General features: G+C 33.4%; 1 protein-coding gene across 1 annotated transcript; it reads left to right on the forward strand.

Moving 5' to 3' along the window:
- The first annotated feature begins 7,042 nt into the window (after positions 1-7,042).
- Positions 7,043-8,667, forward strand: LOC134694365 (zinc finger MYM-type protein 2-like). The gene is made up of 2 exons (XM_063555369.1): positions 7,043-7,476; positions 8,439-8,667. Exons 1-2 carry the CDS (start codon positions 7,043-7,045, stop codon positions 8,665-8,667), a joined length of 663 nt encoding a protein of 220 aa, XP_063411439.1.
- Positions 8,668-13,921: the final 5,254 nt, after the last annotated feature.

Here is a 13,921-nt window from a genome sequence, read left to right on the forward strand (position 1 = left end):
CCCATAGTTCGTGCTTACATGTGATACATGTAAAAGAAATGTGATGGTAAAATACAATGGTATCCTTAATGTTCACATATCCGTGTTAGATGATGAATACAATCAAAAATATTATAAACAATGCATGTATATATACAATAACATTATCGCACTTCAAAGTAAAGAGGATATTGTGTGCTCTGTCTCCTGTTTCGTCAATCGTGAATTTATAAAGTAATTTGATAAATTTTGTCAAAAGTGCACATAATTCCCTTATTTGCTCTAAGTTGACTTGTTGGTAAACTAATGGTCCTGGTCATGAGCTTTAGTGAGCTATCTGAATAACCTATACCAATAGTATAACATAATTCATACCCGTAGCCAGGGGGTTAGGACGACCCCCCCTTTGAAACCAAATAAGCACGGTTAAAGTCAACGTTACCCCCCCCCCCCCCTTTGGAAATTCCTGGCAACGGGCCTGCTGATCATATGTTGAGGTTGAAAATATCAACTCAGCTTGGCTTGTATAACTATATTTGCTTGTAAAACTATATTAACTCTATTTGCATAAGTCAGAAAATTTAGGGTCGGGCATGATATGTATGTTTCAACAACGTAAACATGAGCTCTGTAGATCTCTCAAGTTCAACTGACTTGATATTTAATACACAAATAAAATATGAAATTATAAGCATATTACACAACAAGAACACATGCATAATGTAAATAGCAAGGCAAAGTGAAACATGCATAAATTAAAGCAAGCAAGCTAACAAGAATAGAAACGCAAATTGAAAAGTATATATATACATGTAACTGAGTAACTCACTCATGTAAAAAAGAATTGGTATGAATCAATGAGACAACTCTTCACAGAAGACCAAAAGGCAAAGAAATCATTAACAATAAGTCATTGTACTGCCTTCAACAATGAGCAGGGCCCATACCGCATTAACAACAATAAGTCTTTTTACTGCCTTCAACAATGAGCAGAGCCCATGCCGCATTAATAACAATAAGTCATATACTGCCTTCAACAATGAGCAGGGCCCATACCGCATTAACAACAATAAGTCTTTTTGTTGCCTTCAACAATTAGCAGAGCCCATGCCGCATTAATAACAATAAGTCATATACTGCCTTCAACAATGAGCAGGGCCCATACCGCATTAACAACAATAAGTCTTTTTGTTGCCTTCAACAATTAGCAGAGCCCATGCCGCATTAATAACAATAAGTCACTTTACTGCCTTCAATAATGAGCAGACTCAGCAGGGCCAATACTGCATTAATAACAATAAGTGACATTGTACTGCCTTCAACAATGAACTGAGCCCATACCGCATTAGTGAGTAATTAAAAACCCCAAAAGAAAAACGTTAAAAAACATTTTAAACAATCAAACGAGAAAACTGTAGGCATAAATTATGTACATTTTTATTTATAGTAATGCCGATGAAAGTGTATCGAACAGTATACGGAAATATAAAAGACTGTTCAAAGAATTTGCACGTGTAAATACTTTAATCGAAGCCATCGACTCTGATTGGATTTATTCTAAAGCTATATATAGCGTTATCCGCCACAAAATTTGTCTTTTGTCTTCGAACTCTCATATAGTGTATTTCATTTACACGTCAGCTGAGCCAACTAACACATAGTATGACTGCATGGTTATATAAGATATTGTACATTAAAGCAGAGATATCTAAAAAGACCATAGTGCGATCATATATTGCTCATGTGAAATTCAAATTATATATATGACATCAAATTATAACAAATAAAATAATCCTTTCAGTAAATCTTATCTTTATCACTATCATATTAATCTTATTCATTATGAGATAAATTATATCAATTAGAATAATTATACGCCACAAAACATCAACTTTTTTTTATAAATTAAACAAACATGTGTACCAAGATTAATATTTGACGAAATCTGCAAACCGCTGGAACCAGGTAAGGAATCCTTTGGATCAGTGGTTATCCTTTTGAATCGTGTTTTCCTTGTGCATCTTGTGCCGTGTGGAATTCTAAATGGGGGCTCCTGGTGTGAAGATTTTGTTCTGCCATTAAATTGATCACCGGTCAATGAGCCACTGCCAAATTGGAAGCTGTCCCTGTCATTCGTGCATTGTATAAGTTTTATGGCGAAGATTCATTAATTAAAGTGTTCAATGATTTTACACATCCAAACATGTCGAAAGAAGCTGGATGTGTTCCTCGTGTTGATGGCATCGGATCGTGTGGTGACAGTTCGGTTTAACTTTTAATTTCGTCATTTGCTGGCCCTTGCAAATGAAAATCCTTTCTTGTAGAATTACCGTCTTTTCGATAGTTTCCTATCAAAATATTGGAATATGATTTTTGAAACTTTTACATATCTGGCTACAACAGTGGCTAGTGCAATGTAATGCTGACGAGTCATGTGATGTTGATTGGCGGGAAACGAGAACCGGTTCCGAATGATGCAGTTATCATTTCTCTTTAATTAAATTGGTTTACCTTATGAAAGAGATAAACCGTAATATGTTAGCTTTAACGATGATCGCACTGTCATTTTGTCAATAACTGACAGTACTGGCGACATTTACCTGCTGGAGAAACGTCATTCCGATGTCATTTTAAATCATATTGGTCCGTGTTATACACGAAACAAATCCTAATTCAATTATCTATGGCATGACATTCTATTTAAAAAAAAACTCATCGATTTTCAGTATATTGACGAAAAGTCGACCTACCCTGTGTTTATTTTGGATATTTTGAACCAGAAAGGGTCAAGAGGAAGTGTCAGAATACTTTTTTCCGTCTCAACCATTTGGTTGAGATGAGATGGTTTACCAGGCGTGCGATACGTTTTTTTGAAGGATTTTTTTATTGTTATTTGTAGTAACATGGGAAACAGACACCAGAATTATACGTATTGGTGAAACCGTTGTAATAACGTGCACTATACATGATGAAGAAGACATAAATCCTGGGGAAACGAGACAGTGGTCTAAAGAATCAAGTATTATTTGTTACAATGGTCAGGTTACTAATCCATTGAAGTATATGGAAAATCTTTATAGAAACACATTTCAGCTATTTATCTACAATGCTACAGAGTCTGATTTGAACTGTGAATATAAGTGCCTGTACGGTTTTGACACATATTCTAAAATCTTAAATATAACTGAAGAAAATTTTGAGTGTAAGTACATTGCGTTATAAAATAGAACGATCGAAATGTTATGTACAAACATGAACATTTTATTTATATTAGGCATAGTCCGTTTCTGTGTGTGTCACATTTTAATGTTGTGTCGTTGTTCTCCTCTTATATTTAATATGTTTCCCTCAGTTTTGGTTTGATGCCCCGATTTTGTATTTTGTACATGGATTTATGAGTTTTCAACAACGGTATACTACTGTTGCCTTTATTTATGATTGTCAATGATACATTGTTTTTATGACTTTGATATTTCTTGATAGAAATGATACTTTGTGAGAGAAAAATAAAGTAAAAACAATGAATCCTTGAATATTTTATTCCAATTAATCATAATCTTATACCTATTTTCTCCGAATCATTTTATTCGATGATTTTACTCTGACTTATATTTCTACAGAATCAGTATATAATCAGCGTCCAAATTTCAGTAAGGGGCACCCAATGTATCTCAATCACTTACAAAAGCATACATCAACACGTATTTTGAAATTATATATTCATTCGCGTCGTTTGTCAGGATATGAATCGACATAGTCAATTAAATGATGATTTAGGTTTTTGCAAGTTTTTTTTTTTTTTTTTACAAAAACAATAAAAACAAGAATGTGTCCACAGTACACGGATGCCCCACTCGCACTATCATTTGTGGACCGTGAAATTGGAATAAATTCTCTAATTTGGCATTAAAATAAGAATGATATTATCAAAGGGAACATGTATACTAAGTTTCAAGTTGATTGGACTTCAACTTCATCAAAAACTACCTTGACCAAAAACTTTAACCTGAAGCGGGACAGACGGACGAACAGACGAACGGACGCACAGACCAGAAAACATCATGCCCCTCTACTATCGTAGGTGGGTCATAAAAAAATCATATCCAACCAAGTCCCAACTCCATCAGTAGTTTCATGCAGAAAAATTGCCATATGGTGCAGAACAAAATTACATCTTAATTTTATTAATTTTATTAATTTTATTGATACATCGGACTCGAACTTCTCTTTAACTGAGTTTAAGTATGCGTATTGTTAAGCGTTTGTTTTTTCTACATTGGATAGTTATATGCGAGGGTTGAGATTAAAAAAAAACCATATAAAACCCCGCCGCATTTTTGCGCCTGTCCCGAGTCAGGAGCCTCTGGCATTTGTTAGTCTTGTATGATTTTTATTTTTGTTTCTTTTTTATGATTCGGAGTTTAGTATGACTTCCATTATCACTGAACTAGGAATATAATTGTTTAGGGGTCAGCTGAAGGACTCGCTGGATTGAAGACCCATTGGTGGTCTTCGTCTGTTATCTGCTCTATGGTCGGTATGTTGTGTCTTTGACACATTCCCCTTTCCATTCTCAATTTTACTTGGTTGATGCAATTGAGGGCGGACTGATAGTCTCCGAGGGTATCACCAGCTCAGTAGCCATTACTTCGTAATGGCATTGCAATATGGATTTGTCCTTCTGAAATTTGCTGTTTTAACATTTTGAAAAATAATATTAAATTAAAGAATGCATTTCTATCAAACGAAGGTCTTATTCTTTTCCTGAATTTTGTTACACTTATTGTCCTCCTATTTTGTTTATTAGCTGTTCGTGTTTTTTTGATAATCTTTCGATTTTCAAATATTTTAGCCTCGATCATCAGTGAAGTAACCTTTATTGTCAAAATGCTGAAATTTTGATACCTTTAATGTTATTAGTTACTACATGCGTTATGTATTATCCGGGGGTAGGGGCGGGGGTGGGTTTACTTCACTATCCTTACGGGTATAACTGTGCCGACAGCACTTGCCAAATCATAACATGTTCTAACCAGAACACATTGAAAAACACCCTGTTCTAAACATATATACATGTATATATTGAAAAACATAAGCTGTTCTAGACCGTACAAAATATATGCTGTTTTAGACCCGGGTTCTAGACTGTCTCTTAAACAGTTAAATACATGTAAGCAATCATGTACTAGACGAGTACTTTATTTAAAAAAAGACCCTGTTCTCAATAGCAGGGCATGGAAAAGCGACCCTGTTCTACCCAGCAGGACATGAAAAAGAGATCCTGTTCTAACCAAAAGGACATGAAAAAGGGACCGTGTTTTGGGGCACACTCATACCACTAAAAATATTAGAAGTAACCCCCGGGGGTATCATACGTTAAATCCATTACTTGCTATGGACATATTTGGACGAAGACTGAATTTAATAGCTAGCTATATCGTCAACTGTAATACGGTAGCGGACTTCATCATGCTCATAGGTATTGTTTACTTGTGTCATATCCAATTTATTTTTAATAAATGAAAATTGTGTGAGATACCCAAAAAGACATTATTGGTAACGTGCCAAATATAGAGACACGATAGGTGATACGACCATGATGACATAATGCTAGTAGTGAAACGTCTAATAAAGAGGAAGCTTTAAAGACAATTTAAAATGATAAAGCACCTAGAATATTTGACTCAAAACCATCCTGTTTATCTATCTGTGAAGGTAACACTGAATTGTGTTTATATTGAGGTATGTGTTCCATACGATGAACTCTTTATTTTACCTTAACCTGGTTCATGCTGTCGTTGTTTTGTTTGTTTTGCGCATAAATCGTTTTCACGTAGACTTCTGTATCTGTATTCCTTATTTGTTCTAATTATTCAACTGTTGACATGTCTCACAAATACCACCCTCCTACCATGTGTTTCAGATATACCGACTTTAAACACAAGCCATGTTGAATTGAATTACAAAAGAAATGGAAATTTAAAAGTTGAGCTGCACATGAAGAAAGTTTTTCCACATCCCAATTGTACAGTTTTGATTAAGGTAAAATTAACTTTCATGGTGTATTTACAATTTTTTAAAACTAAACATCCTCGTTATTATTGAAACTATCACTTGCAGTCACACATTCTGTTTAGGTAAACGGTGTTTTTGTGATATTGGTTACATAGAGAACTCTATCAAATGTCTCGTTATATTTTTGTATATCTTAACTGTTATATAAAGCAATATAAATCAGACTTGGGGTAATTGTAATTGTAATCGTTAATCAGTTGTAATTGATTACAATTTTCCAAGTAATCATTGTAATCATTAATCAGCCAAAAATCTTATTACATGTAATTAAATTTAATCAATTACTTCTCAAAATACCCTGTAATCCTGATTACTTTATGATTACAATCTTATTTCAATGCAAAAAATCTTAAACTGTATTTATGTCAATAAATGAACCTTTTTGTTATTCTTCTTTAATAATTATTCAACATGTTAAGATAGTTTGGTTTACTTAATAAATCATGTTAATTCTTTTGTATACTTCAGTAAAAAATAAACAGTTACAGTATTGAAAAGTCATCATTAGCACAAGAAGAGACATACAATGCAATCTTATGTCTCCCTTATTAAAAGATGTTGTATATATATTCACAATTTAAAGATGTACATATATCTATTTGATAATAACTGTTATTTTCAAGTTATACTTTTCTCTAACCCTGAATTATAATCTTTCGCTAATTTTGTGATTTTTGTCAACTTTGAATTGACAGGTAGGAAAACAATAAGTATATGTAAGAACATGATAATCCTCTTCTTCATGGTTAAGTACGAGCGTTAGCGAGTACTTATCATGAAGAAGAGGGTTATCATGTTCTTACAAACTTAGAACATATAAACTCTATTCTTGATTAATTATATGTACTGTGTTAAATGGTATACATGAACACAGTTCTTAAAAATATGGCCAAACAAATAACCCCTCTAGCTAACTGTCTTGCTCTAATGACTATTAAAAGTATTATTATTTTCAAGTCAGTAACATGTATGCATCTTTAAGTCTAAAATGAATCAACTTGTTGGAATTGGAACTTTTGAATTAAAAGAAGAAGTGTCCGAGAATGATTTAATGCTTTTACCTACTCAGGACCTTGTAAAATATGAAAACGAGCCGGTCGTGTGTGAGGCTGCGGCCCCGCGTAGATTTTCTGTTCCATTGTCGGATTCAGACTTACAAGAGAGAATTCTTAAAGCTATTCCGAAAAAGACTAGAAATAACAACAAGTGGGCTTTAGGCGTCTGGGTTGCGTGGACTTTAGAAAGAAATTTGTATCAAGAAACAATAACTGATGGTGGTAATGCAATACCAAGTGATCCGAATTTACTCTCAAATGAACTTTTAAACTATTGGATGGCACACTTTATACAAGAATGTAGACGTGTTGATACCAGTCCTTATCCACCAAATGCATTGGTCCAGTTAGCATCAGGCATTCAAAGGTAAGTTACAAATTTTAAATTTCAATATATATAACACCAGGACAGCCGTTACAAGTAAAATCATCAAAATCAACATTTTATTGGAATTGTAGTCCACAGCTTCCACAATACAGTATATAGCGTTTGATGTAGATGTTACATTGTACTAAAACTATGAAAATGTAATTTTATGAAAAAACATTTGTGTTGATTTTGATATTTGTTTTTGTAACCGCTGTCTTGGAGTTGGGTATAGTTAAACGGGTTGGTGGAAAAGGGGGGGGGCAACAACTGTTGAAATACGTTCGTTTACTTGTTTTAAGGGAGCAAACATTTGATTTCGAGTGGAAAAGGGGGGTTTGCATTCTGGGTTTTTCAATACATATTGGAGACGAACTTTTACCTGAATCCTCATTTTACATTTACTGTGTCATATATATCTTGCCTTTTTTTTACTTTTTGTCATGGCATTTTTTTGCAAAAGGTTTCACCTGTCCTTTTACATTTGATTTTAGCCCCTCTCCTTAAAAAAAGTTTACTTTTAAAATGTATCGTAACTTGTTTTGTGGATGCAACATTTGAGGCAGGAATTCTAGGCAGGGGGCTTATAAAAAAAATCATCAATTGATTTTTTACTGCATATCAGAAAACCTTTCTCCTGCATTTTCGTTTACAAGTACTGTCAAAAAGGACAAGCCTGTCATATTCATCCTACCAGTTTGATTTTGCAACACTGCTCATTCTGCATTTTTTTCCTAAAATGTTCGATCGTATTTTTTTACTTAAAATAATCTAACAAAAAATTGAAGTACCAAGGAGGTCGTACTAGACAGGTTTCACTGTATTGCAATTCGTCGTCGGTTATTTTACTTTTCTGAAAAATAATTTCTTCTTCAACCAATTCATCTTTAAAAAAGTTCTACTAATCCTTTATAAGTCTTTATATGTATTAAAACAAAGAGTAAAACCACCACTTTTTGTAGGTATCTGAGAACAGATTGTAACAGAAATGACGTGAGCCTCTTTGAAAAGGATTCATCTACATTTGCGTTTTTTAGAAAATGTCTTGACAGTCGAATGAAAGAACTAACCGATAATGGTATTGGAACTAACGTAAAAAGGGCAGACTCTATATTAACAACAGACGAGGAGGCCATGTGGGATAGTGGAGTTTTTAATTGTAACATATGGAACGCCGGAACTGTCTTATAGTGTAAATATTTAATGTGTTATGTCGAATTGCCTTTACGTCCTGTCATTTCTTCTTTATGTTATGTGCAGATGCCTTTATGTCCTGACACGGCATCTCAGTGTTATGTCAAATTAGTAATTTATTTGGTCAAACAATTGTATGATATGTCATTGCTAAACTTTGTTGTGTAACATTTGCATTACATTATGCTGTTACTACTATATATTCTGTGAATACTTCGGAACTTTATGATCAACCACCTTTACATTCTCTCATATTTTATCTATGTTGTGTCTATTCTTCTTTTACGTAGGTCAGTTAATAATTGCGTCCTGTCTCAAGTGTTATTGTTATGTCAAATATTCTAAACGTTTTGTCGTGATACACCTTTGTTCTATGTAAATCTCATGATATTATAGTCTTTTGGCGTTATGTTGTGTTTATTCAGATGTATCTCCAGTGAAAAACATAATACATCATGGTATAATTCATATGCGTTTTGCCGTAGAGTAGATACTCTCTGTGAGCATTCATTGCGTCATGTGCAAACCTCGTTTACGTTATGTGCAAACATCGTTTACCTTATGTGCAAACACCATCTAAGTTATGTGCAAATGCCTATTACATTATGTCCAAACATCTATTACGTTATGTGCAAACACCTATTACTTTATGTGCAAACACCTTTTACGTTATGTGCAAACACCTATTACGTTATGTGCAAATACTGCTTACATTATGTGCAAACACCATATGAGTTATGTGCAAATGCCTATTACATTATGTCCAAACATCTATTACGTTATGTGCAAACACCTATTACTTTATGTTCAAACACCTATTACGTTATGTGCAAACACCTATTACGTTCTGGTAAACGCTTTTTTGACACAGATTTGAATAAAACGCATCAATGATATGCATTTTGAAAATGAAGAAAATTAAAAATTTGACCTTTTCAACAAACTGGATTTTCATAATTATATTGATTGGTGTAAAAATGCTATATACATACTATGTATTTAGTTTTATGTGAAATTAATTTGCTCCACTTTAAAAGTGTGCGTTATGCAACCATGCTGTTGTTTTTTTCTTTGGTCGGGTTGTTGTCTCTTTGACATTCCCTATTTCCATACTAAATTTAATTTGAAAATTTGTTCTCTTTACTTGTTGAAAAGTTTAACAAATATACGGACACGACTCTAGTTTCTCCAAGAGGTGCAACCGAAAGGAACAAAACGAGATAAAAAAGAAGATGTGGTACGAATGACAATGTGACAACTCTTCACAAGAGACAAGTATGATTTTTTATTACCCTCCTAGTAGGGTTTTCATCTGTACTAGATTAATGCTACAAATGTAATGACGTCTCCCACGATCATCATGTAGCAGCTAAGGAATCCTACAAAATGTTAAAGATTTTATTTTCGTTCATTTCCTTTAACAGTTGTAAATATTATTCTGAATGACCTTCCCAAGACTTATTATTTTCTCCGTCCCTGACAAGGCGTGTTGAAAATGTTGGTGTCCTGAAAAGGGGTGGTCAGGTGACCCGCCCCTCCTATCTAACAATTTTTTTAAAAACTCACAAGGATGTTGGAAATATTTGATCCGATTTTGGATCAGACAGGTAGGCGGGTGTAACAAAAAGCTGCATTTTCTCTAAAAAAAAACCTATTTTTTTTCATATTAAAAACTGCCTTATCCTGTAATCCACAAAAATGACGCATACATATATTAATCTGAAAGAAAGGGTTATCACCCTTGTTTAACCTTCACTGGCCATACTCGAAAACAATTCCGCAACTTAAAACTCGAAATAATGACTTTCATTTATCCGTATTTCGTCCGGTAACTTTTCGAATCGTGTCATCAAGAACGATACAAAAAAAATACATAATTTAGTAAAGTGTTATTGTTTCATTGCTATTATTTTTTTTTATATGTGATGTGCATATCGTTAGTTTTGTTGTCTATAGGAATAAATAAATAATTTAGTTGTTACAATGGTCATCATTACCTAATTTTTCCTTTGAATTTCAGAAAATACTGACTATCTTTTAAAAAGGATGTGATGTGAATGCCTATGAGACAATTCTCCACGAAATACCAAATCACAAATAAATAAATAACAATAGATCCCCTTATGGCCTCGCTTATCGTCCTGTTTCTAAAGCTCGTACACATAAATTTCACGTTTACCGACAAAGAACATTTATAATTAATACATTATTCCACAGTTGTTGATATGGATTTATCTATTTGTTCAATATTTCAACGAATATCGTCGTATAAATTAGAAACATAAACTTATTTTCCGAACGGAGAGTCTTAAATTCAATTAATATTACGGGATATACGGTATAAACGGTAAGCTTCGATGCGTTTAGTTATGAACGCGAATGGTTCGATCAATATAGCTAAATACACAATTAAGCCAAATGTTCATAAAATGAATTTGCTGCACATCATTATTCTGACAAATCTTATTTAAAAAAGATATAAAGTTTCATACAAATATATTCTATTGGATCTAAATGTTATCATTCTAAAATATGTTTTGACAGTTTTTGCCATTTTTGTCGAGCCTTCGACTTTAGTCGAAAAAGCGAGACATAGCGATCCTACATTCCGTCGTCGTCGGTGTCGTCATCGTCGTCGGCGGCGGCGTCCACAAATATTCACTCTGTGGTTAAAGTTTTTGAAAATATAAAAACTTTCTTAAACTACATAAATGTATACTGGATTTCTTCCAAACTTGGACAGAAGCTTGTTTATGATCATAAGATACATTTACATGTATCCAGAAGTAAAATTTGTGAAAATAAAATTTCATTTTTTCCGTTTATATATAAACTTAGATTTTCTGCCAGGAAATAATACATTTACACTGTGAAGCAACACATTCACTCTGTGGTTTATGTTTTTAGAATTTTAATAACTTTCTTATACTCTTTTGGATTTGTACCAAACTTGGTCAGACGCTTGTTTGTGATCAAAAGCTAGTATCTGGAAAGAAATTTTGTTAAGATTTTGTACCTGTGTTTTACTTAAGAATAATTACATTAAATGTATGTTTCATTATAATACGTTATTCTGATTGGCTAATTGTACATCACATGTTATTCCGTAAGCAGTTGCATGAGACAATGACATTTCATTCATGATGACACGAGGTCCCACAATAAAGTGCACAGGTGAATTAAATTTAACTTCATGAAAATCGTGTTTTTATAATCCTAGCTAAAAAATGTAATTATAAGTATTGAATGCTTCTTTTTGTAACTTTATAGGGTTGTAAAAGCGTTGACCGTGCGTACATTTTTAGAATGAAGCGCGGAAGCGCTTCATACCAAATGTACTTCGGTCAACGCTTTTACACCCCAATAAATTTACAAAAAGAAGCATTCAATTCTTAAATGGACTTCTAGTTAACATTACAGTCTGAAGTTTATTTTTTAAAACATTTATTAGATGCATAAACTAGCCTGTCTTTTTTTCCAAACGTGGACAGAAGCTTCTTACAGTCAAAGATCGTATCAAGAGGAATATTTTTATAGATGTTTTCCTCATTTTTGTTGAGCCTGCGATTAACAGTAAATGTAGTCGAGACACTTGGTTCCGTGGAACCCTTACGAATGTTGAGATATAGCGGTCCCCCTTTTCTCGGCTACTGTTAAAGCGAGACGTGTTTTTTTTTATAAATGGCTAGCGAGGCATGAAGTTAACATGATTCAATCCAAATTATCCTCAAAGCGCGGAAACAATTTTGAATTGATGCAATCTTGTTCGCCTTGAAATCGACGTAACATATTTAGTCAAAATTCTTTTTAAAAAATCACCTATATAACGAAACGAAAAGGAAGGCTAAAATTCTTCTGTAATTTTCCTGCTACTGATTATAAATTAAGAGAGTTACATGTCATGTTTTGTTATATTTGGAATTTTGGAACCCTGTTGTTCATCCGTTTAAAGCACCATGCAACAATTGCTAGTTTTCAAGAATCTTAAAATGTGCAGTATGTCATTGATACGATTCGAGCTCTCAAAATGAATCAAGATAATATAAGGACAATAAGACATTTGTTAAAAATATAAAACCCTTGTTATGGTTTGTTACTTGTTGAGAACATCTTTATGTTAAATATATGAATCAAAGCACTGAAGTACTGAACATCGGATGACGGCAAGTTCTTGTGGACAGTCACAAGCACTTGTCCCGGAAAACCAAATCACATCTCTTTACCTGAAAGTGACGTACTGATAGATAGTTTTTTTCTGCGCGTGGATGATAAATTCAACCTCATTGTAGAAGTCATAAAAATCAGTAAAGTCTGTTTTTTTTTGTGTTATACATTATTTTAATATTTTTAAATTACAGTTACATGTATATATAATTTTCATCCATTTGTATATCATTCTATTGCACTATATAAGTTATAGTGCTGTGCAAGTGCATGGTGGACACTTTTCTGTAATATTTCAATTTTTGTAATAGATTGCATTGAGTGGGCATTCATATTTTCCAGCAAAACCTTCATTGTCCCACGAAAGAGGAAGCAAAGACAGATAACTCTGCATAGGATATCGCAAACGTTCTTGAGATATTCTTCCACACTTTTTCTGTACGTGTGTATAAATATTAAAGATTTGTTTACTTTATTTATGTTTTTAACGAGTTTAACGAAATTTTCATATTATTGATTTATGTTAAAAACCAAATTTTTTTCCTCTTTTGATTTCTCTTTCAATTACCAGTGGCGAAACAAGAATTTTTGAAAATGATGGAGCTGCGTTTGTTGGTCTTATAAGTAGTTTGATTAAGAGGGGGCTCGGGACTCAGTTTTGCCAAAACTCCCTGCTTATTTAAAAAAAAATACAAGATAAGAGGTGGCGAGAAAATATCTTCGTCTTCAGTCAATATACTCTGAAAAGACGCATATATTATGTGTTTACCTTGTCAAAAGTCTATAATTAATAAACGTAATTTGGCGCCTCAAAAACTATATGTTATGATTATGTATGCAAGATATGGCGACCTATGAAATGCCCCGCTTGGTGCAGATGGAAAAGAACATTACATAATAAGGCCGTTAGTGCTCTCGTTTGAATTGTTTTGCATATTCTTTTCGGGGCCTTTTATTGTTGAATATGCGGTATGGGCTTTGCTCATTGTTGAAGGTCTTACGGTGACATGAAGTTGTTAATTTCTGCGTCATTTTGGTCTCTTGTGGCGAGTTGTCTTCGTGGCAATCATACTACGTCTTCTTTTTT

The sequence above is a fragment of the Mytilus trossulus genome, chromosome 13, assembly GCF_036588685.1.
Source record: "Mytilus trossulus isolate FHL-02 chromosome 13, PNRI_Mtr1.1.1.hap1, whole genome shotgun sequence".
NCBI classification, from domain to species: Eukaryota; Metazoa; Mollusca; class Bivalvia; order Mytilida; family Mytilidae; genus Mytilus; species Mytilus trossulus.

Coding starts and splice junctions, on each gene's coding strand:
- LOC134694365 (XM_063555369.1), top strand. CDS start 7,043: ATGAATCAACTTGTTGGAATTGGAACTTTTGAATTAAAAGAAGAAGTG. Junction 7,477..8,438: donor TTAGCATCAGGCATTCAAAG/GTAAGTTACAAA, acceptor CACTTTTTGTAG/GTATCTGAGAACAGATTGTA.